This window comes from Saimiri boliviensis, chromosome 12, assembly GCF_048565385.1.
Source record: "Saimiri boliviensis isolate mSaiBol1 chromosome 12, mSaiBol1.pri, whole genome shotgun sequence".
Lineage (NCBI taxonomy): Eukaryota > Metazoa > Chordata > Mammalia > Primates > Cebidae > Saimiri > Saimiri boliviensis.
In genome coordinates, this window is record NC_133460.1 from 74,358,252 (window position 1) to 74,383,035 (window position 24,784).

Sequence of the window (24,784 nt, forward strand, 5' to 3'; positions counted from 1 at the left end):
ATAAAGACGTTTTAAGTTTAATTCAATGTTAAAGTGTTCCAAAGAGTTTATCTTGCTTTATCCCATTTTATTTGAAGCACTATTTACTAAGTCATTTGCTGATATTAATCTAGTTAAATCAAGAAATATTACATGGAAGCATTGCTAAATAATCATTGTCGGTAACAATTACCTTTGATTATGAATAATCACATTTTATTGAAAGGCAATGCACAACAAATAATACTGTAAGAAAGGAAAAGAAACAGTGTTACTGATCTTTCATTCTTGTACATGTTTTAGGGAAGAATATATTAGTTTCCTGTAGTGGCTGTAACAAATTACCACAAACTTGGTGACTTAAAATTTCACAGATTTATTGTCTTACAGTTCTGGAGGTCAGAAGTCTGAAATGGGTTTCAGTGAGCCAAAGTCAAGGTATTGATGCAGCTGCACTCCTCCAGAGGCTCTAGGTGGATAGTCTTTTCCAGCTTCCAGAGGCTGCCTGAATTCTTTCATCCATCTTCAAAATCTACAGTGTGGTATCCTCAAATCTCTCTCTCTGCTTTCTTCACATCTCCTTCCCTCCTCCGACTCTTTTGCCTCTTTCTTCTAAGGACCTACCAGGTCCACTTGGATAATTAAGGATAATTGCCCCATCCCCAAATCCTTGATTTAATAAATCTGCAAAGTTTCTTTTGCTATGTAAAGTAACATGTTCACAGGTTTTGAGGATTTGGGCATGGATACCATTGGGGGGGGGCATTATTCTTACTCTTACTACCACAGAGCACCCCAAGAAAATCCCCAAATTCGGGGCTCCCAACACATTTTGCTTCAATTATTTAATATTTTTACTCCTTCCAATAGATATTGATTTCATCCATTGTCCTTAAGAAGGTAGGACAGAGATTATGAGACATCTCAAATTAAATGCTAAATTTTCACTGGAAATACATTTTTTCTTCAACTTTATTATTATTTTTTTATTTTTATTTTTATTTTTTGAGACGGAGTCTCACATTGTTGCCCAGGCTGGAGTGCAGTGGTGCAATCTCCGCTCACTGTAACCTCCACCTCCCGGGTTCAAACAATTTTCCAGCCTCAGCCTCCCTAGTAGCTGGGACTACAGGTGCATGCCACCACACCCAGCTAATTTTTGTGTTTTTAGTAGAGATGGGGTTTCACCATGTTGGTCAGGCTGGTTTTGAACTCCTGACCTTGTGATCCACCTGCCTCAGCCTCCCAAAGTGCTGGGATTACAGGCATGAGCCACCGCGACCAGGCCAACTTTTATTTTAAATTCAGGGGTACATGTGCAGGATGTTCAGGTTACATGGGTAAACGTGTGCCATGGTGGTTTGCTGCACAGATTATCCCATCACCTAGGTATTAAGCTCAGCATCCCTTAGCTATACTTCCTGATGCTCTCCCTTCCACCCACCCCCACCTCCAACAAGCCCCAGTGTGTGTTGTTCCCCACTGTGTCCATATGTTCTTATCATTCGGCTCCTACTTATAAGCAAGAACTTGCAGTGTTTGGGTTTTCTGTTCCTGGGTTAGTTTGCTGAGAATAATCATTGGAAATACTTGCTCTGTATTTAGATTTTAGAAAATTTGCAACTTAAAAAAAGTAGATTCGTGCACCTAAGTTTTTTCCAAATATTCTTTAAAGTTTCCTATTATCAGTTTTTGAATTTATATTAAATTAAAATTTCAGGTCCTTAATAGCCACGTGACTAGCAGTTTCTGTATAAGACAGTACAACTGTTAAAAGTGGTCGCCTTAAATGAGGTACTTGCCGCAGGCACTAAGTCTTAGGAGGTGGGGTACCAGAAGCTCAGTGATCAAGGTAGACAATATTTCAACGCAATATTTTTTTAAAAATACAAAATCAGGCCAGTAATGGTGGCTCACGCCTGTAATCCCAGCACTTTGGGAGGCCAAGGCGGGCAGATCTCTTGAGCCTACGTGTTGGAGACCAGCCTGAGCAACATAGCAAAACCCCGTCTCCACAAGAAATAAAATAACTAGCAGGACGTGGGTGGTGCACGCCTGCGGTCCCAGCCACTCAGAAAGCTGAGGTGGGAGGATTGCTTGAGCTTTAGAGTTTGAGGCTGCCGTGAGCTGTGATCTCACCACTGCACTCCAAACTGGATGAAAGAGTAAGACCCCGTCTCAAAACAACAACAACAACAACGACAACAACAACAAAATCAAAACCAATGCAAAACATGAATTATGGACAGGCTATTGAGGTTTTGAACACAGACATTAAGTCAATAAGGGTAAGGCCCGTGTCTGTTTTCTTTGTTGTTATATTGACAGTACTTTGAACAAAGTCTGGCTTTTACAGTTGTTCCCCAAAATCTGCCGAATGAATTCATTAAACAAAATGTTTAATGTATGGCTGCATGACATTTTCTGCCTGGATTCCCAATACTACTCTCACTTTTATCGGGTCATTATTATACAAAGCACCCTTGGCAAAGATAGGGAAGAGAAGCACTCTCCTACAATTGTGGCTAGGAGTGGATTTTTAAAGCTATTTGGCAATATCCGTCCAAACTTAAAATGTATATAGATGTTAGCTCCAAATTTCTCTAGTTTACACCCAACAGAAATAAGGCACAGACGTATAGCCTTGTAGTGTTGCTTATTGAATCAAAAGACTGGAGTGGAAGCAGGAACTTCAGTTTCCGTCTGCAATCCCTGAACCTTGGTTGGCAGAGGCCGATCGCTTAAGATCAGGACTAGGTGACAGAGTGAGACCCTGACTCAAAAACAGTTAAGCGGACAGCACGCGCGCTCAGCGGACTCAAAGAGTCCGATAAGAGCCGAGACCAAGAAGTGAATGGGCCCCACTGCAAATTCACCTCCAAAAGACCCCGGACTCTGCAAGCGTCCGGCCGCAGCTCTGGAGCTCTTCCATTAAGTTTCGGTTTCGGAGGCTTCCATTAAGTTTCGATTTCTTAAGTTTCGGTTTCTGAGCGCTCGGGCATCAGATTCCATTTCCAGTTACCTGTTCCTGCTGGGGTTCCTCCTCTAACAAAGCCGCGCCTCCCGGCCGAGTCCCCGAGCTGCGGAGGCCCGGCTGGCGCGCGCACGCGCACACGCCGCCCGCCCGCCGCGCGGCTGCCCGCGGTCCCCGGTGCTGAAGACGGAGCGCGAGGGACCGCGCCGCCCGGACGGCCTGCGGAGCGCTGCCATCATGAGGTAAGGGCTTTCCTCCGCGTCTCCTCCCAAGCCTCGCGTCGGCCTTTGTTCAAACTGGGCTTCTTTCATTCATTTCCAGCGCAGTGCCGCGGCCTCTTCAGGGGCCGAGCCCCTAGCGCGCGGCGGCCGGGCATCTGCGTTGGGGACCCCGTCCCCCGGGCGCTCTGACCTGGCGCGCGGCGTCTGAGGTCCTGAAGTCGGGCCTGCCGGGGAGGGTGGCCGAGCGGATGCTTCCCCGGAGCCCCGTCCCTCCCGAGCGCTGGAGGAGGCCGATCAGGGAGGAGGACCCGGCGCTGCTCCCCGGGAGCCTGCCCCATCCCTGGCGTCCGCGGTCGGGGCCGTCGGGCCGTGTGCCGGCGACGCCCCCCGGGGGGCCTCGCCACCCCGCACTACCCAACGGCTCTCCTCGGCCGCGGCAACGGTAACCGGGCTGGGCCCGCGGCCGCCGCCTCCGGGAGGCTCGTCAGTCCGCAGAACCCCCCAGGGCGGTTCCGGGGGCGGCTGGGACGTGACACCGGTCTCCTTGGCCCTGTCGCGTGCCTCTCCCTCCAGCGGCCATTCCCTCCGAGTGTCACACGCGGTTTCGCCGCAGCCCTCCCGGGGTCGCATTCGCCAGCCACTGCCATTTTGCCTCTCTTCTTCCCTTACGCCGAGCTACCTCTGTACCACGCACAGATTGTTATCCTCCCACCCAATCCGCTGTTTCATGAGGATTTCTTTATCTGTCTCCTTTACTGATTCAGCACGATGGCGTCCTTTTCTTAATCATGTTGTGTCCCCAGGAGCTAGCACCCGGCCCTGCGTGTGGTTAGTGAACCTTCTGCATTTAATGAGTTGAGGAATGAGAGGTTACGTTCTTGGGCTCTGAAAGCATGTAGTCCCTGGTTCTCAATCCTGACTAAGCCCCTACTACTTGAGTGACCCCAAAGGTTCTTAAACTCTACGAGTCTGTTCCTTATCTGTAAAAATTAATGGCGTCCATCTCTTGGGACTGTGGAAAAGGACAATAATAAATCCTATCAATTGACTGCTTAGCACGTAGTACTTGCATAATAAATGTTAACTATTCTCATTATTATAAGTTTAAAAATGTTTCACTGCCACACATCTAATATTTGTAAGAAAGGAGAATGATATCAGGAAGGGGCTTGGAAAAAACTACCAGATAAAGGGGGTGATGTGCACTCTACATATGCAGGATGGGGAGGAACAGGGCTTAGCCCCATTGGGGACTGCCCCCCAAGGACAATAAAAGAATGCTTCTTCCTAGCAAAAGAACAGAATTACGAAAGATAAATGTTACCTCTTCTGGTACAATTCCTTCTCTCTTACCAGCTTCCCAGAGACAAAGTTACAAAATTAAGTAGACAAAGTTTAAACAGTAAAAATTCTCAGTGTCCAGTTGTGCATAAATTCCAAAGAGCCTGGACAAACCACTTCCGTACCTGACTGAATGTCCCTTTGAGATCTTACAGCCACATTCGTAATACCTGAGCAGCCCTCCTCATCCTCTTTGAGCTGGGCTGGTAGAGACCTTCAAAACAGGCAGACGTTTGTTTTACTCTATGACAGGCAGGGGGGCTGGTAGAGACCTTCAAAACAGGCAGATGTTTGTTTTACTCTAGGACAGGCAGGCCATATTGCTGTGGATTTGACCAGGCTTTAAGGACATGGCATGTCTTGCTCATGTTTTTGGTACAGTTACACTAGAGAAAGGAACAATTACCAAGGAAAATATTTACCAGGTTTCCTAGTCAGGATCAGTACTCATAATACAAAAATGGAATTTTCATATTAACTACTGAAAATGTATATATTTATTCCTAATTTTCAAGGGTGTACTGATTGCCAAAAGGAAATAGATACATGTAATATACAAAGCTCTGTCATCTCTCCAGAACTGTTTTTGCAATAAATAGTGAGAATTTAAATGAAATATTTCTAGGACACAACTGTTCATGAAGAAACTCTAGTATAAAGTTATGGGAACCTAGTGCTTTACCTGTAAGATCAAATAGGGATAAAATTGTTATGTAAAGATCAGTGTTTAAGGTTTAGAAAATAATTTCTTGTATTTCTTCAAAACTTAAAAAGTATTTTATCTTTGACAGTGAAATTCCTAAGGACACCTTGAAGGCCATTCTGTTGGAATTAGAATGTCATTTTACATGGAATTTACTTAAGGAAGACATTGATCTGTTTGAAGTGGAAGATACAATTGGGCAACAGCTTGAATTTCTTACCACAAAATCTAGACTTGCACTTTATAACCTATTGGCCTATGTGAAACACCTAAAAGGCCAAAATAAAGACGCCTTGGAGTGCTTGAAACAAGCAGAAGAAATAATCCAGCGAGAACACTCAGACGAAGAAGAAGTACGAAGCTTGGTCACTTGGGGAAACTATGCCTGGGTGTGTTATCACATGGACCAGCTTGAAGAAGTTCAGAAGTATACAGGTAAGATAGGGAATGTCTGCAAGAAACTGTCCAGTCCGTCTGTCTACAAGTTGGAGTGTCCTGAGATTGACTGTGAGAAAGGGTGGGCACTCTTGAAATTTGGAGGAAAGTATTATCAAAAGGCTAAAGCAGCTTTTGAGAAGGCTCTGGAAGTAGAACCTGACAATCCAGAATTTAACATCGGCTATGCTATCACCGTGTATCGGCTGGATGATTCTGACAGAGAAGGGTCTGTAAAGAGCTTTTCTCTGGGGCCTTTGAGAAAGGCTGTTACCCTGAACCCAGATGACAGCTACATTAAGGTTTTTCTTGCACTGAAGCTTCAAGATGTACATGCAGAAGCTGAAGGGGAAAAGTATATTGAAGAAATCCTGGACCAGATATCATCCCAGCCTTATGTCCTTCGTTATGCAGCCAAATTCTACAGGAGAAAAAATTCCTGGGACAAAGCTCTCGAACTTTTAAAAAAGGCCTTGGAGGTGACACCAACTTCTTCTTTCCTGCATCACCAGATGGGACTTTGCTACAGAGCACAAATGATCCAAATCAAGAAGGCCACGCGCAACAGACCTAAAGGAAAGGATAAGCTGAAGGTTGATGAGCTGATTACATCTGCTATATTTCATTTCAAAGCAGCCATGGAACAAGACTCTATGTTTGCATTTGCCTACACAGACCTGGCCAACATGTATGCTGAAGGAGGCCAGTATAGCAATGCTGAGGACATTTTCCAGAAAGCCCTTCATCTGGAGAACATAACGGATGATCACAAACATCAGATCCACTACCACTATGGCCGCTTTCAGGAATTTCACCGTAAATCAGAAAATACTGCTATCCATCATTATTTAGAAGCCTTAAAGGTCAAAGACAGATCACCCCTTCGCACCAAACTAACAAGTGCACTGAAGAAATTGGCTACTAAGAGACTTTGTCACAATGCTTTAGATGTGCAGAGTTTAAGTGCCCTAGGGTTTGTTTATAAACTTGAAGGAGAAAAGAGGCAAGCTGCTGAGTACTATGAGAAGGCGCAAAAGATAGATCCAGAAAATGCAGAATTCCTTACTGCTCTCTGTGAGCTCCAACTTTCCATTTAAATACATACTCTAGGAAATTAGCTATAAGCTTTTCCCTCCATTTTGGGTTCTTCTATTTTTTAATTGTTTTAATCCATTGTTTATTATAGAGTTAAGATTTATTGAACAGTTATTGCGTACCATGCATTGTGCTAAAAATTTTATATGCATTATGATGAATCTTGTGCTGTTTTCTTTTTTCTTTTTAACTAAAATACTATAATCCATTGAGAAATAGCAATATTTTAGCTGTTGTAACTTTTAAACATGGTATGGCCGTTATTATTGTGCTCTGTATCTGTGCTTTTCTTAATACTTTGCAGATTAAGTTTTGGCAAATTTCTTATATTATTTAGTAAGTATAATCCTATATAAACCTTTGATACCTAGGTCAGGAACACTCAGGAGTACAAAATTATTTATTAATACTTAAGCTCTTAACTATGTAAGACAGCACATTTTAGTTAGAGATGATTTGACTTTGGTAAGGATATTTAACTATCAATCTATTAGTCACCTAAAATATCTTTTTTGTTGGAAAAAAAGTTTATAACAAAAAAGTTTGTCATCTCTGGTGACTTCAATAAAAAGAAAAAAACTAGAAGAGGAGAAAAAATATTTTCTCAGATTTTAAATCTGTAACTTCAGAGATTCAATCCTCAAATGTTTATTAAGTAGCTAGAAATAATTTAAGTGAAAAAAATGAATAATGGAAAATAGTCTCAAGTTGTTCTGTTTTTTTTTAACTAAAAAACTTTGCACTGAATTTAGATGCCATTAATTTTATTCCTTCCAACTAAAATTACAATACTTTTAGGTTAAAATTATTGAGATATAAAGCAGCCATTGGGAAATTGGAGGAATGATAAACCAATGGAAAAAGGAGATGTCCCTACCCTACATCCCTAGATTATCAAGATTTCAGTGTACTAGTTTTGAATCTGTTCTGAATAGAGTTTTTATACCCTCATTTCTGGCCTTTGGCTATTTTAGCAAATCAAAATGACTTCTATGAAGCCTTTTTTTTTTTTTTCAATGTGAAATTTTCAGAGTTTTTTTCACGTAGATTCTCTAGGAAGAGTTAAGTGCTGCTTTTAATTTAAGTTTTAATATCCACCTTGAGGAGTCACTGCTTGAGACTTTTATGCCAGGGGACTTTTTAATTCGGGGACGTTACTTAATGTGGCTTCTCTAATGTAGTTTGTTTGATTATAAACTATGCAATTATATGCTACCACATTATTAGTGAAAAAGTACCATGTGATTTAATTCTCCATTCCTCCAGTGTAACTCTTAAAATTATTATGTATGTGTGTTTTACTTTCTGTTACTTTTTATCTTTAAAATTTCTATTATGATTTGTTATAAAAATAATGAATTCTCATTGTAAATTCCAAAAAAAATTACAAAAGTATGTGAATTTAAAAATGAGAGCTGTCCCCTCACCTTACTACAGTTTCACATCCTCAAGGTAAACTAATAACAATTTGATATGTATACTTCCAGATCTTTTTTATGTATGCAGTCAGACATACATATATACTGCAGTGTAGCTCACATATTAATTTTTAAAAAATCTTTTGTTTACTTAATTCTGTTTTTTTAAATTTTGTTTGATCTCTTAAGGAAGAACAAGGAAGGGGATGATCTTTACTCAAGAATTTCAGAAAGTGGGTCGGGCGCGGTGGCTCAAGCCTGTAATCCCAGCACTTTGGGAGGCCGAGGCGGGTGGATCACGAGGTCAAGAGATCGAGACCATCCTGGTCAACATGGTGAAACACCGTCTCTACTAAAAATACAAAACATTAGCTGGGCATGGTGGTGCGTGCCTGTAATCCCAGCTACTCAGGAGGCTGAGGCAGGAGAATTGCCTGAACCCAGGAGGCGGAGGTTGCGGTGAGCCGAGATCGCGCCATTGCACTCCAGTCTGGGTAACAAGAGCGAAACTCCGTCTTAAAAAAAAAAGAATTTCAGAAAGTCAGCACTGAAGTCCTGACCTTTCAGTAAACACATTTGTCCCTTTCAAATATTTTAGGATATTACTTAGCAAAGCAGGCCATTTCTCCCACCTGAAGGTAAACAACTTCCATCACTTGCCACATAGTTCAGAAAACTCCCATTCAGGGGTCACTCAGACAGTGAATCATAGAAAAGATTATTTGCTTCATCAATTAACTTGTTTTTATAAATCAGCAGATAAGAGTTGTGCTCATACACAGAAGGGGCCTGAGATTTCTGCAGTTTAAACAAGCTCCCAGGTGAAGATGCTGCAGCTGTTCCTCTGATTACGTTTTGAATAGTGAGGTCTACAACATTGTTCCTCAAACTTGGCTGCATATTGGAATCATCTAAAAAGTTAAAACAAAACATGGATGTCTGGGTCCCACCCCACAGAGAATGATTTAATTGTCATGGGGTGCAGTCCACACATCATGATTTTTAGATTCCCCAGTTGAAACTTGTGCAGCAAAATTTGAGAGCCACTGATCTATAATGTGAAAAGTAAGTGTAAATGGAATAAAATTAATTAGGCTAATAGGCTTAACACAGGAAATCCTAAGTTCCTTGAATATCCAGTTTGCATTTGGATTCCTCATCATATGCTTGGTATATAATATTCTGAGTTGAATTGTATAGTATACTGCACCTACCTCTGAAAGCTGCCCTTACCAGTTGACTCAAAGCCTCTGAAATGGGTCCTAATTCTAGTAGTTAGATGAACTCATCCTGTCAAGACTAATAAAAATCCTGTGATGCCAGGCCCAAGTTCGTTTCTTACCTATTAGACAGACTCATAAATATGCCCAGAGAAGTGGCTGTGATTGCTATTCAGAGTAATTTGACCCTTCAAGAAAAGAAGTGCCTCCTCTCCAAATCTTTAAGGTGCTCTTGGAAACTATTTCATTCAGCACGAAAGCTATGCTTCCTGATTCACAAAAGCTGAGAAAAGCCCTTTCAACAAATGATAAATCAGCTGGCAGAAAAACTGGCTTCCCAGTAATGGAGCTGTTCTTAAAGATACTTGCTGTCCTTTCTGGGTGCAGAAATAGTCTTAGCAGTTGATCACATGCTGTCAGCCAGAGTTTCAAAAGCAATATATTCTCTAGACTGAGTCCACAATGCAGATTACTTCACTTCAGCCACAACCCTGTAGGCAACACAGAAGTTTCAAACCAGGAAGACCCTGAGAAAATGCCTGCTCCAACCAACTTCCTTGATAGGAAAATTGAGACCGGGACTGGTGATGACTTAAGGTTTCGCAACTAGTTTGTGGACCATAATTTATTTCTCTTGGCTCTTGGTTCAGCAGCACTCATCCCCATTTTGCAGTTTCTACCGGTAATCATTTGTTGTAGGCTAAACCTCAACTGACAGAGTTTATCTGGCCATGATGTGACTATGCTTATGTGACATCAACTATGACACAGGCAGGCCCAAGGTAGTTCTTTCATGGAATATGTTTATTATTGAGATTACAGAACATGACAGAAATATAAAACAAATTAATGTGGCATGTTTTTCTATAATTGGTGAATTATAAGAAATGAGAATCCATTTGGCCTTGACAATTAGAACAGTCTCCTTTGAGTAGTTCAAGTGTAATAACATTGTAACCCTAATGTGGTAGCCATCATAAGCACCTCTCAGATCTCTAGCTACCAGGATTGTAATTGTCTGAAGGTCCCATCTCTACACTCTGAATTCTAGCACTATATTTACACTGAGACCATGCTTCCCAGTGTGGCAAGGATACTAAGTCATGCCCTTTCCTGAGAGATGCAGTACTCCTCTGATGAGCAATTTAAACTCAAGGACTCTACACTAGCCTTGCCAAATGTTCCTTTAAAAAAATACTGTAATCTGAGATGTTTCTACCTAACTTTTCTTGGTTCTATATCTCCTACCTATGGTGTCAGAGCTGCATCACAGTTGGATTGCTCTTCCAACCTCCATCTGCTCTCTTCCCATTTTTTTCCATAGGTGTTTTCCCGAATACATTTCTTGCATGTTCAACATCCCATCTTGGATCAAACTGACACATCTAGTGAAAGAAATGTAATTAGAGGACCCTAATTGGCTGTAGATAAATAACATTTACATAATGTATGTGTCATTTATTTTTCTTCACCTTTTTGGATCAGTAATTATGATTAAAGAACAAAACATGGCCGGGTGTGGTAACTGACTCATGCCTGTAATCCCAGCACTTTGTGAGGCTAAGGCAGACAAATTACTTGAGGCTAGGAGTTTGAGACCAGCCTGGCCAACATGGCAACACCCCATCTCTACTAAAACTACAAAAGTTAGCTGGGCATGGTGGCATGCACCTGTAATTCCAGCTACTTGGGAGGCTGAGGCTTAAGAATCACTTGAACCCAAGAGGCAGAGGTTGCAGTGAGCAAAGATCACACCATTGCCCTTCTCCAGCCTGGCCAACAAGTGAGACTCTAATAAATAAATAAATAAATAATTTCCAATTTTATAATATTTGATTTGGAAAAGAGAAGGAGTAAGAGAGGTAAGGGAAATTGCCTTAGTTTCTGTTGAGCTGCTATACTAGAATGCCTGAGACTGAGTACCTTATAACAAGCAGAAATTTATTTCTCACAGTTCTGGAGACTGGAAGTTCAAGAACAACGTGCTGGCAGATTTGGTGAGGGCCTGGTCTCTCCTTCCAAGATGTCACCTTGAATCCTGCATCCACTAGAAGAGAGGAACTCTGTTCCTCACATGGCAGAAGAGCAGAAGAGAGCGAGAACCCACTCCTGCAAGTCCTTTTTATAAGGGCATTAGTCCAGCCATGTGGGCAGAGCACTCAGAAATACCTCTCCTTAGGCCCCACCTCTCAGCACTGTTGCATTGGAGATTAAGCTTCCAACCCATGAATTTGGAGGAGACAAAAACATTCAAACCATAATAGAAGGATAGAGACTCAAAAAATACAGTTGAAGTTTGATGGAGTAAGAATTAAATATGCTACTATAACGTACAAAACTAAGTAAAAATTGAATTGTAACTGTTGCAACATGGAAGGAATTGGGATGGGAAGAATTCTTTAAATTTTATTAATTAAATCCTAACAACATAGCAGGAAATCAATAGATGAAGTCTATACTAAACAGATCAATAAATAATACAATAAGGCATACCATCACAGATTGGAATAGCCCCTTTCCAGAAAACTGACTTTCTTCCTCCTTCTCTCCCTTCAGAACAACATAGCAAACGTATATTTAATTTAAAACAAGTTTATCACTTAGCTTTCTGCTCATATATCCCCTCTCTTTCTGGTTAGACATCCTTTTTTCTCACAGGGCTCCAGCCTCCCCATTCCTCTCTACTTCTCTTTTGAGCCAAAGTTCCCTGCATCATTGAGATGTGGTTACTTTTCTTTAGCTTTCTCATTTCCTGAGATCAAGCCACACACACTAGATCCCACCCCAACCACAACTACCTCCTTCTTTGGAAATTGCATATTCACTAAGATAATGTTTGTTCATCAAACATTTTGTATTCCACTTTAAGTGAGGGAAAAAACAGCATCTAATTACTAGAAATGTGCATAGAAATGCCATGCATCTATTTTGGGAACAATTTCCCAAAACTGAACTGAGGGGTTCCTCTGAAAGTGATGAATCAGATTTCTCAACACCTCCTTTCATGATGGCATCTAGCTGAGTAACTAAAGGAATAGTGAAGGCGACATGAAGAAGCTCTGGGAATACCATGCCTCGATGGGAGCTCACAGGTGCCTCACAGACAACAAACTCTGAAGGGCGAGAATAGATTGATGCCACTTGGATTGAACATTTGGACAGAACACTACCTAGTGATCTCAACTCCAGTGACACAATGATAATCATAGCTAACTCTTACATAGTACACAACATCTGCCAGGTGCTGTTTTAAGTGCCGTGCATGTAGTAATCTTGTTAAATCATTACAACCTCCCTAAAATAGGCATTTTAATTCTTTCTTTTCACATATGAGTAATTAGGATATAGAGGCAGGCCCAAGGTCACATACCTAATAAGAGGTGAGAAAAGGATTCAAACTCTGGGTGTCCGGTTCTAGAATCTAGCACTTAGCTACCATATAATATTTTCTAGTCTTAAAATTTGGAATGAAGTCTATGGGAAGATAGGACCAAATCTTTATAGATCATAGGAGAGAGATTCTAGAGGATCACATCAAGCTCAGACATTCTACAGTCATAGGTCACCAGACACTGTTGGACAGAGATCCCCAAAACTCCCTGGAAGAAACCGTGAAAGGGAACTATTTGTGCACATCAGCTGCCTCTTGATGCTGGGATTAAAAGCTGCTCTGAAATCCCTGGGAGAACAGCCTAAGAAATTGATGGATTCAATCTAAGCAAGAGTTTGTCTCCAGAATTGAATTTTGGAATTCAAAGATTCATAACAAATTCCTTAGAAAAGGAAGTCACATATTTTGGAAGACTAAAGAACCAGTAAACACTTAAAAGCCAGAAAACATACCTGGTCCTTTGTCCTTGGAAGGTACTTGTGAACAAACCCAGTCCTTTGTCCTTGTACTCGTGCACACACCAGCCAACATCAGACCCTCACCCAGTGTGGAGAGCAAAATAAGGCAAGAAGATACTTTGATTTGGCCATTCCACAATGTATACATATTTTAAAATATAAGTTCTACATGATAAATATATACAATTTTTATTTGTCAATTTAAAAAGAAAGGGAAGAGGGAAGGGGAGGGAAGGGGAGGGAAGGGGAAGGAAGGGGAAGGAGGATGGGTAGGGGTGGAGGGAGCTGGAACACATGTAACAACCAGAGGGTCACCTGCCCTTTAACATCCCCTGAGTTTGCCTTGGGCCTCCCAGCCATGGACTTTGGAAATTGGCTGTGAATCCCTAATTCTATTAAATATTAATTTGGTTCAAGAGTAACATCATCTCTCTCCACATGCTTTTCCTTTCCATACCACATCAATCCCAGCAATCTCACCAAAGCAAACAAACCACAACAAATATAAAAACCGAAACAAACACCAAAACTAAAATCACTAACAGGTCATTTCTATATAAAAGCCCATTATGGAGGAGATCCCAGGAGACACAAAATCTACAACTTTAAAGTTAATATTAGATAATCCCTGTTTTTCAGACGGAAAAAGAGAGAGAAGTGAGCGTGAGGGATATTGGGAGAGGGGAGACAGAAATAAGCAAAAAAGAGGAATTGAGGGAGCAAAGAAAAAGGAAAGAAGAAAAGACCCCCAACCATTTATTGATATTCCTGCCTCTTTCCATGATTCTGAGCTTTGCCTCTTTCCCTGTCTCCTCTTCACCCTTCAGAACTATTCTTCCATTTTTCTTAAACAGAGCAATTCAGTTCTCTTATCCTCTTACTCAACCACAACTCACCTATGCATAACCAAATCCATCGAGTTGCTCAGTTCTACAAAAGAACTTTCATTCTAAGATAATCCACTCACCTTTGAAAGCAATTTCAGTCACAAATAAATAGAATCCTCACATAATTTCACATGTACTACACATTTAAAGTAAATCTAAATCACTAAATTTGTCATAATTGATGTATAGTATAATCCAACATTCAATGTTTTTAAATTGACATGGAATCCATTCTACATCATTTGGTTTCAACATTTTCTAACATTTGGTTTCTGATATGTGTTTGAGATTCTGTGTCTCACACTTTAACTCCTTTATCAACTAACATCAAATAAATTAACACATTACTAAGGGTCAAAGTAGGAACAAGAATGGGAGAACGCTGATAATCTGGGTTCCTGAGAAAGGCAGAAGACTCCAAATTTTTTTAAAATTACATTTTACCAATGGCTATCCCTAGTCAAGCCAGTCAACGTCATCATTCCTATTAATTTTGATACTCCGCATTAGAAAGGTGACATAGCTAACCAAAAGCTGAAAAGTGCAACACAGCATCTTTATCCCTATATATGTACTTGCAAGAGGAACAGGATAAATTTGGGAAGGGTAACGAGCAAGTGGGGAGTTGGAAGAGGAGGAAACAATAACAAACTTTAGTGTTTGTGCTAAGCCAGGCCGTGGGGAGTTGAACAGCTGGAGACCCCCAGCTCCTAGGAAGTGTTCTCAGGAATTCCACCAGATGGCAGTGCTGCATAACATATCAATTTTAAAATGTTTTTCTGTGCTGTTCAAGCTTTGGACCCTTGAGAATGACACCCTTTTACAGTTGAGACATGAATATTGAAGTATAACCTCATGCCCTGAAAATCCCTGCTTTGTACTTAAAGAAGGCAATTGCAGCCCCCAAAAGTCCCAGACACCTTTATGGACCTGTCATTGGAACATTTATGTCCATGTGTGCTTGGTTCTGCATTGGCTGGAGATGCCTGCAGGAAACTCGAGGAGCCACACAAAGCAGCTGCCTCACATCTCTTTCCCTCACTCCCAGTCTCTTGCCCTGAAAAGAGTAAGGGCTGATTCCAATCTGTTCAATCCTGTCTTCAGATTCCCCAGAATCAAATTTTTTCCAGCCCATAATGAATTCTTCCTCTCCTAACCTTCAAAGTACTACATGTGCCTTTAGCCTCAGGTCAATATTTAATAACTCCTTGTTGTTCTAACCTGAGTTGGTTTCAGTTTGCCAATTAGGTAGTAAACTCGTGATCACGGGGCGGGGTGGGGGGGTGCTATGTGTATTTTTAATTCTCCACCGTATGTAACATGGTTCCAGATTCCAAAGAGGTGCTTGATAAATAGTTGGTTGACAACTCCTTTCACCATCTCTTAAAAATGTCTGCCAGCATGCTGTCTAATTTTCAGCGATGACCTATGAGTTATGGGCAGCCATAGGTCTGGTCAGGAAAAAGATTCCGGTCAGAAACATCTCCTGCACCTGGCCAAACCCTGGCACAAAGATTTCTTATTAAAGCAGTTTGTGTGATGCCTGTAACTGAAACCTCATCTTTTCATGGTTGGGGCAGGTGCAATCCACCTTTTCCCAACATTCCAGGGCTCCCTCATGTGAACAGCTCCTCTTCCCTGGGGTTTCCATTCATTTGTGCACAACAGCTATTTAATTAAGCCTATCTGGATTGAACGCAGTAGTATCTTTTTTTACATTCAGAACTCAATCAAAAGTTTGCTATTTAATATCTTTTGATCAACTCTTCCCTTTGCCACTTTTATCCCCTTTCTGAAACCTGCTCCATAATGGCCAAGGCTCCAGAGCCTCTACTATTTATGTGACATTTCTAACAAGGTGTCCTATCTAGACACACTAAATTAGGAACATCAAATGTATCCTATCTGTTCTAGATACAAGAGCAACTTGCACCCAAACCAACCTGCACCCCAACCCTTCAATCAGCCCCACTCTTGCTAGTGTTACAATTCTTCTTAGCAGTTTTTTTCAAATTCATTTGTTCTTTGCACTCATTTATTCATTCACCAAGTATTCTTTGAATGCCTGCTCTGGATCAGGCACTGCTCTAAATAATGAATAAGAAGTCAATATGATCCCTATCCTCAGAAAGCTTGTGGTTTTGTGGAGCAGATGAAATTTTAAAATAAACACACACATCAATATATATGATTGTAACTAAAAGATGTTCTTTGAAGGAAAATAATAGTGCTATGAGCATGAAGAATGTGGGTGGTAGGGGTGGGAGAGGGATGCATAATTTAGATGAGGGCAGTGATTAAAGATGGATTCCTAGGGCAGTGACATTTAAACTGAGGCCCAAAATATGAGAAGAGAGTGAACATAGCGATTAACATGTGCAAAATGCCCCAAGGTGGGGGGTAGAAAGGAGAGGCTTGGTATTTAGAGAAACTAATAGAAAAACTGGGCGCTAGAGTATAGCAGAGTATGAGGGATGAACCCTGATGACGGTAGGCACTGAATGCTCATACCAGCCCTGTAAATTCTGTGATTCTGAAATAGGCTTTGCTCTTTCCTGTTTGAGCTTTAGAAACTTAGGGTCAGATCTCTGGATTCATCCACCTGCACTTGGGCTGAATCTCAGGTAACAACACAGAGGCTGTCCACATCCTTTCTCCCACTCCCAAACTCTTCCCCACCTTGACCCATATCCACACCTTCCTCTGGCCCCAGTTGCAAAAATAGGCTATCCAAGCATGAGCATAGGTTTTCATCTTTCCTAGGACAAGGTCCTTGAACTCTTCCATCATTACACTGGTCAATGAGAAAAGACCTAATTTGCCATCACAAAAGGAACATTTTTATGGAAAAACTTGAAAAGGGCTGCATTAGAAATGCTAAATCTAAAGCCTTTTAATATCAAAAATAAAGTTTCTTATTTAATTCTAGACCAATCTTAGGTCCCAGATCCCTCAGAATGACCTCTGACCCTTAAACAATTAAGAGGAATAATGAGAGTAGTACCGATCACTCTCATCTAAACCTCCTAATCTCTTGTCATTGGATTGACTCTCTTGGGTCAGGAGAGAAAATAAAAGGCCCTTTTGACTTAATTTAAAGCAGCTCTAGACCTCAGGTAGATGGATCCTTAGGGTGCTGGGAATAGGAGGAGAACATTTTAATCTTCAACTGAGAAACTCAAAGCCCATAGCAAGAAAGGGGCCCCAATCAGCTTTGTAAGTAATGATGTGGCTCATTAATAAGTGATACTAACCACACGTGTCCCCTATTAGCATGAACAAATTATTCTTGCCAGTTCAGTTATTCCCTGGCAGCTGAAAGAAACATGTGCTGCTCACATGTTAATATATTTCAAATTGCTTCATCAAGGGAGAGGATAATGGGTAAATAGTTGTAGATGTGGGGGGATAGGTACATTGAATATACTACTCAATCTACTTTTGTATATGTTTGAAAAGTACTATAACCACAATGTTTTGCCTTAAATGTCAGTCCTTTTATCATTATTTAACATCTTCCCACTCCCCCAACCAAATAGTTTTCTATGCTATGTGACAAAATCTCAATCGTCTGTCATTGGCAGCTGACCTGGCAACAGATAAAAATCTATTGTTTGACAGAGTTATTTTTTTAAAAAAACACCTTTTTTTTAAACTCAAACTTTCATGTGTGAGAAAAGAAACTCAGATGTCTACTCTTAATTTGTACTGTTTCATTTCCAATAAACAATTTCAGAATTAGACCTACTGGGACCAAGAAGGGGAGTGCCAAATAGACATTATCATTCTCATTATCACAGCTATGGTGAAGGCACTTCAAAAATAACTCAGCTCCTAACTGAGAAAGCCCGACTTTGGTAATATGGAAGACAAACAGTGGAACTAACTCACTTTTGGGACAAAGTATGCTTCCCAACCCTCAATGCTCCCCGAAATAAGCCTGGGTCACCCCCCAACACTAAATGCTCTTCAAAAGAAGCCTGAATCAATCAACAGCAAATTAAACCACTGAGCTTGGAAGTAATGGTTTTGATAGAATCTCTTGGGAAAACTCTTGGAAATCTCCAATCTAGAATCTTCCTTCAATACTGATTAGAAGATTGAAGCATAATCCACAGGATTTTATCTGCCCACGGGAATGTCTGTTTCCAAACACATTCTTGAACCCACATAAGATGACCCAAGTAGGCACAGGGGAAGGACAACAGGCTTCAGCATCAGTAGTATCCCAGTTTTACAGGATTTCACACTAGAGGAATGCAGTGGATACCGAGCTGTGGGAACTGGTGCCTCAGTTTCCACATCTACAAAATGATAATAATAGAGGTCACTAGGGGGGTTAAATGAGACAATGCATAGGAAGTGCCTGGCACAATAGCTCACACACTGGAAGAACTCAATCAAGACTTTTGGTTTTTGTAAATCATTTGATTACTCACCACATCTTAAAATGCTGCCCACATCTTAGCATGATCCAGACAGGTCCACTCACCATGCAATCCAAACCCCTTGTCCAAGGGAAAAATGTCTTTCCAAACACAGGACAATAAACTCATTTTATTTTGCTTTTGAAATAAGAAAATATTAGCATAAATATTTCATCTATTAATGAAACTGCAATCTGAACAAAGAACCCAATCATACAGTATATCTACAAAGTTAGATCATGTCTTCTGCTTTTCTACTCAGATAATTCCAAAGTAGAACTTAGGGTAGTAGAAAGAAAAATTTAAGATGTAAAATTATCCCACTACAATTTTGTTCTTGATTCCACAAAATACACCATTCTCATGAATTTCTCAGTTTTGAAATAAACAGTATAGGCACATGGAACATTAACAGTAAAATTCTGTGTATAAATGTAAAATAGTAGACCTTAAGATGTACATTTTTCTTACTGTTTTTCTAAAAATGCTGCTTCAAAAGAGAAAGCAAAATGCAAATCTACGCATGTTTAAAGTCAAATCTCCCATACAAAATCTTTAAAAGTCCTTATCATTATGCTCATTTTTCATAAATACTTATAATACTTCACAGGAATTATATTGCAGAACCACATAAACAAAATTTTGTTGTGATTATGATGAAAAAATATGTATAAGAATACTTGTAACTATTTATATTTTTTAAAATCTTTAGGCTTGAAAATTCAAAAAATGATATTTAGGGCAAAGTGCTATTCCAAACAGATATAACTTCATTTTAACTTTGACTTTTTACAGATATCTTCCAAATATTTTTAAAATTGCAAATGACAAAGTCAATGGGGTGCAAAACTAAATTCTTAAACTAAGGAGAAAACAGTTAACATTTAAATTTCTCTTTTGAAAATAACTATGAAATACTACCATTTTCTCTTATCAAATCAAGTCAGTATTTCATTCTGAAAGCAATGTATTAACATGTGATTTTATGAAATAACCCAGGGATAGGCAAGCTCTCTTGCTGAACATACACAGTAACCCAGGATCTTCCTCATTGCTGTTTTCTTTACCACCAACACTTGTGAGGCCTCACAGGAGACAGTGGATTAAACAGCCTTCAGGATCAAAACAGTTCCTTGACATTTGGATTTTAAACTACAGAATAATTAAAATTGATTGCTTAATTTGCCCCTATTTACAGGTGTGACATGATGTGGGATTGAGGATTATAATTCTTTAGACTTAAAATGGTTGGAGACAGGCTGGGGGATCTGGACATTTTCTTCCCTCCCTCCCTTCCCTCTTCAATCTGAAGACTCAGAAATTATCCCAAACCATAGAAAAGTAGAGTATTTGAGGGTGAATAAATGTCTAATCTAATAAGTAGATTTCTAATTATTACCCATAAAGAAATGAAAAGCAGTGGACAATGGAACAAGAATTAACACAGGGAGAAAATAATCTCACCTTTAGAATATCTCTAGGATAATATTTTTCAGATAACTGACCCTCTCTAATCCTCTTTTGGGCAGTGATGAAACTAAATGTCTGATCTGCAAAGAAAACTCTCACCAGAGACCTGCTGATTCAAGAATTCAATTCCTGCCCAACTGGAATACTGCCAACATTTTTTCATCCTCACAGGAATGTGTCTGCAGTTTAAGAGCTTTTTCCCTAAAGGTAAAAAATGAGAAGTTTGGTATTGTTAACATTTCAGGTAAGATTGAGAGGTTGTCCTTGTGCCTCAGTATGTTCTGCTAACATACTAGAGTAAGTATTATAAGTGATGGTAATAAAGGTGAGAGCTTGGGACTCAGTCTTAGGAAAAGAGCTTTCAGTTTTCCAGTGGACAATATCAAATAGATCTTACCAGCCACCCTTTAAGATCTATTCCAATCATGGCATTCCACAATTATCTGGATTCTCAAAGTGGTGTCTGCCCTTGAGCAGAGGCAAGGGCTGGCTGGAAGACTAAGAGAAAAAAAAATGAGTTTCTTTCTATATTAGTCACCACCTTTTGAAGAATCTCGAGTATCCTTTAACAACCCCAAGTCAAACCCTAATGAGAAACTCCATCATGAAAAAGGTATGGTATCTTCGCTCTCTACCACCACACCCAAGCTGACCTTCCTTCTCCAAATCAAACAAGGCAAGCAAAGCTACACGTTACTGTTTCCATTTTCTTTTTGAGGAGGGAACATGAAAGGGCTGAGACTGGATGAAAGCTGCTGCCCAGTGTCATCTACTTTGGTTATGCCTTGAAATTTTCCCTAATTACAGCTAATTATATCAGTTGTGTCCTTACATTTCTTGTAGAGCCATGCTCATTGACCAAAAGATAGGAGTTCAGTTATGAGTACAAATCCCAAATGAGAAGCCTCTGGGATAGTCCAGCTTTCTTTATTATGTGCTATTTTCCCTTATAAATATTAATATGGTAACGAAACAATAATAATTTCCTTGGAAGATAATACTTCTGCCAAAATAAAAAGTTTCAGAAACATGAAGAATCTAGTGGCCCCACCTCTCTCAAACCTGAAGATTCTGGGGCTCAAGGTAATTGGTCACGTAGGACTGTAACCAGGCATTGCTGTAGCCACAGACTCCCCATGTTTCTGATCTAATTCTCTTGTCACAGAATAAGCCACTGCTCCATTGGTCCATAGCTGCAGCTTGGGATCAGATTCTTTGGCAATGAACTGCAGCTGGGTTTTTCTCATTCTCTTTACAAGTCTAGCAAAGCCAAGCAACACAGAGCTAAATATCATTGAAAATCCACAAAGGAGGAATGCTGCAGTGTAGCTGCCAGTGGTATCTACCAGCCATCCTGTAACAAACAACAGCAAAATTATAATGTTGAGCTGAAAATTCAGTTGTTTACCCACTCTCAAATTCTAACTATTCGTGAGGATAATAATGGATGGATAGCACCGCCAATTGTAATTTTGAGACAAAAAGCAGGTCACCTAAAAATATTGTGCAGCAACTGAAAAATACATTCTGTTTTCCAGGAAAACTTCTAAAGTGAATTGATTGTTGTTATGTAAAGTACTTGGAAGAGCATCATGTACTTGGTAGTCAAAACATAAATATTAGTTACTATTAACTCCATGAAATCTGGTAGAAAGCTAAAAGTAGCATCATTTAAATGATTAAAGTTGGAATAATTTATCTAGGGTATTAAGAGAATGTATTTGTACAAAATGCCAGTAGTATTCACAACACCCATATACTATTTTGAGTAACATGACATGCTTCAAAGCAGAATCCACATTTTCAACTGGATTCAGTCATTGTACTCTATCCAATTTGAAAATCTGAACTTTGGGCCATTTCAGAAGTTGCAAATGCAAAGTCGCTTTTTTTCTTTATCTCTTGTTGCAAGAAATTAATCTCAATATCTATCTCAGACCTAAATTTTGAGGACAACCAGGGCATATGACACAATGATTAGAAAACCAGTGGGGTAACATTATACTTTGTCAGGCAATTATTTTATAATGAACAAAAGGGTTTTTTTAAATTCCTTCAAACTTTCTTTATCAGCCAAAAAAAAAAAAAAAAAAAAAAAACTGATCAGAGAAGTATATGGTTTCTTCTCTTGCCCACTTCACATCCATTAGTCAAAAACGGCATGTAGAAGTTGTTATAAGCCCCACAAAATTTTCTAAATTTAAACTACTCTCAAACATTTTAGTTATTGTTTACTTGTGCATTTCCATAGCACCAAACAGAAAAGACTATGTAGACAGTTGCCATTTGAAAGGTAAATAAATAAGAAAATGGTACAATAAGAACTCATGTCTTAATCCTCTAATTCCCAGTAATGAATATAATGTCTGATTTGCCAGTAAAGGCCATAGAGTGAGGAAAGGATTCATGAATCCCAATTTCATTTGTGTCCTATGACCTTTGACAGAATGACACTGTTTCTAAAGGTTGGTGAACACTAAAATAGGCTATGGAGGGAGGATGTGGGAACATTTTGGGGGCAGTTTTCAAAAACAGAGCATTAAACATAAAGATCTATATCATGGAGTTTAAACTGACCAGGATTTTTCATCTGCACCAGTCAAGTGGCCACAATTTCCCCTAGTTTTCTGTGTTTATTCCACTCCAATTGCTGGATTTGGAAATAGCCTGCAACAGTCTATTCACAATAATAGCTAAAAGCAGAAACCCTGCCTTCCTCAAAAAATTTCCTGCCTTCTTTCTAGGCAATGTTTTGGGTTATTTCTCTTTTGTCTGTCTGCAGAGCCCTTGTTCACTCTCTCAGTTTTAATCCAGGCAGATACTAACATGGAACAGTAATTCTCACTATTTACCATGCATGGGCATCACAACAAAGTTGGCTGAAAATGTAGAATTCTGGAACTCATCCTGAACATTAAGATCACAGGTGGGAGTGTCAAGGAATCTGCATTTTTAACAAGGTTCCTAGGAGACTCACATGCAGGTGGTGTAGACCACATGCTTTAGGAAGGAGAAACAGATTCCAACCTGTTTACTGCTGTCTCTCTCCAGCATGATAAACACAATGGTAGTTATACAAGCAGTAAATATTTGTTGAATTACTTATTTAATGAATGCAATAAATATTTGTCAAATTATTTGTTTAATCATGCTTTACTCTATAGCATTTTAGAGTTTATAAAACATTCTAGGTGCTTTATATGATGACTCCCAAATCTATATACAAATCAGGCCATCCATTAAAGCTCATATTTCATCCTTAAACAGCTCTATTGTACATTTTTACCTGTATATTTCAGAAATTTCAACATATCTAAATACCATATTCATTATTTTTCAGGCAAAGCCACTTTCTTGCATTTCCTTATTTTTTTCAACCATGATATTATTTTCTAAGTCATCCTTGACTTCTTTCTCTCATTTACCTCTGTATGCTAAATTCTGCTGAATTTTTTTTTAACTTCCTCCTTTCCCCCAGAGCTCATCATCATTTCTGCTGCTGCAGCCCTAGTTCAGGCCTTTATCAGCTGCCTTCTAAACTATTAGAATGGAATCTAGCTACCTCTCTCCTAAGTTACTAGATCAATTGCTAGATCACATTTTCTAACACATATACTTTCCCATATTATCCTTTTACATAAAAACTTTAATACTACCTATAGTCTATGAAGACTAGAGCCCAGTTCCCAAAACACTCCACTACGACACTGGCATTTATAATTTCAGCCTCATCACCCACTTCCCCCTGTTGGAATCCTTTTCTCCCGCAAGACTTCCCTCTGAATGTACCCTACTTATTTATTTATTTATTTATTTATTTATTTATTATTGGTTTGTTTAGAGACAGAGTCTCGCTCTTTGCCCAGGCTGGAGTGCAGTAGCACGATCTTGGATCATTGCAACCTCTGTCTCCCAGGTTCAAACAATTCTTCTGCCTCAGCCTCCTGAGTAGCTGGGACTATAGGAGCATGTTGCCATGCCCAGCAATTTTTTTTTTTTTTTTTTTTTAGTAGAGTTCAGGTTTCACCATGTTGCCCAGGCTGGTCTTGAACTCCTGAGCTCAGGCAATCTGCCTGCCTCGGCCTCCCAAAATGCTAGGATTACAGGTATGAGCCACCACACCCAGCTTGCCCTATTTATATAAGGCTAAACAATTGCTCCATCCCCCCGTTCCCATTATTAATATGGAAAGGAATCGAGACCCTAATTTGGGACTTACTCTTTCCATGTAGGCTAAGGTTCCTACTTGGTTGGAAAAAGATTATAAAACAAGGATGTAGGTGGAACCATGATGGTTTTGGGGGCTCTTATATCCCTTTTCTCTTTTGCTTTTCCCCAACTCTCTTGACAGTCCTTCTCATTGACTGCATGTGGGTTTGCTGTTTTCACATCAATATGCCAAAGAGAAGAGGTGATTGGGGTTTCTCTCTGGAAACTTACCTGCAATGGGTGGGCTCACCAAGTACGGCACTGCGTGAAGGAAGTACACCACACCAAGCGCTGATGACAAAGAGGTGGTCCCCACTATCTCTGCAGTCACTACTGGGATCAAGGTCACGTAGGCACCATCAAAGTAGCCAAAGGTACAAGAGAAAGGCACGAGCAAAGGGAGACTTTGAAGCATTGGGAGGCAGAGATAGCAGAACCCATCCATTCCCACAGCAAAGAGGTAGCAAATATAGTGGTAATTCTTCAGACACCTGTAGATTTGAAGAACAAAAATGAGTACAAGATGTACACATTCTGTAAAAGAGCTTTAGAACCA

At 39.9% G+C, this 24,784-nt stretch overlaps 2 protein-coding genes across 15 annotated transcripts in view; one reads left to right on the top strand and one right to left on the bottom strand.

Annotated features, from left to right (window-relative positions):
* Positions 1-24,784, bottom strand: part of SLC16A12 (solute carrier family 16 member 12) — a 159,920-nt gene that overhangs the window by 39,798 nt on the left and 95,338 nt on the right. For 10 of the 14 annotated variants that reach the window (XM_074382547.1, XM_039465094.2, XM_074382550.1 and 7 more), the window contains 2 exons: positions 24,460-24,719; positions 6,814-21,373 (listed from right to left, as the gene is read on the bottom strand). In XM_074382547.1, coding sequence (XP_074238648.1) covers positions 21,111-21,373; positions 24,460-24,719 — 523 coding nt within the window. In that variant the 3' untranslated portion in view covers positions 6,814-21,110. Of the gene's footprint in view, positions 1-6,813; positions 24,720-24,784 lie in introns of those variants that run through there. The other 4 variants (XR_012512883.1, XM_074382553.1, XM_074382554.1 and 1 more) reach the window with 3 other exon arrangements.
* IFIT5 (interferon induced protein with tetratricopeptide repeats 5) lies at positions 3,040-10,836 on the top strand. Its single transcript, XM_003922411.4, has 2 exons — positions 3,040-3,195; positions 5,307-10,836. The coding sequence occupies exons 1-2, from the start codon at positions 3,191-3,193 to the stop codon at positions 6,748-6,750; spliced, it is 1,449 nt and encodes a 482-aa protein (XP_003922460.2). The 5' UTR covers positions 3,040-3,190; the 3' UTR covers positions 6,751-10,836.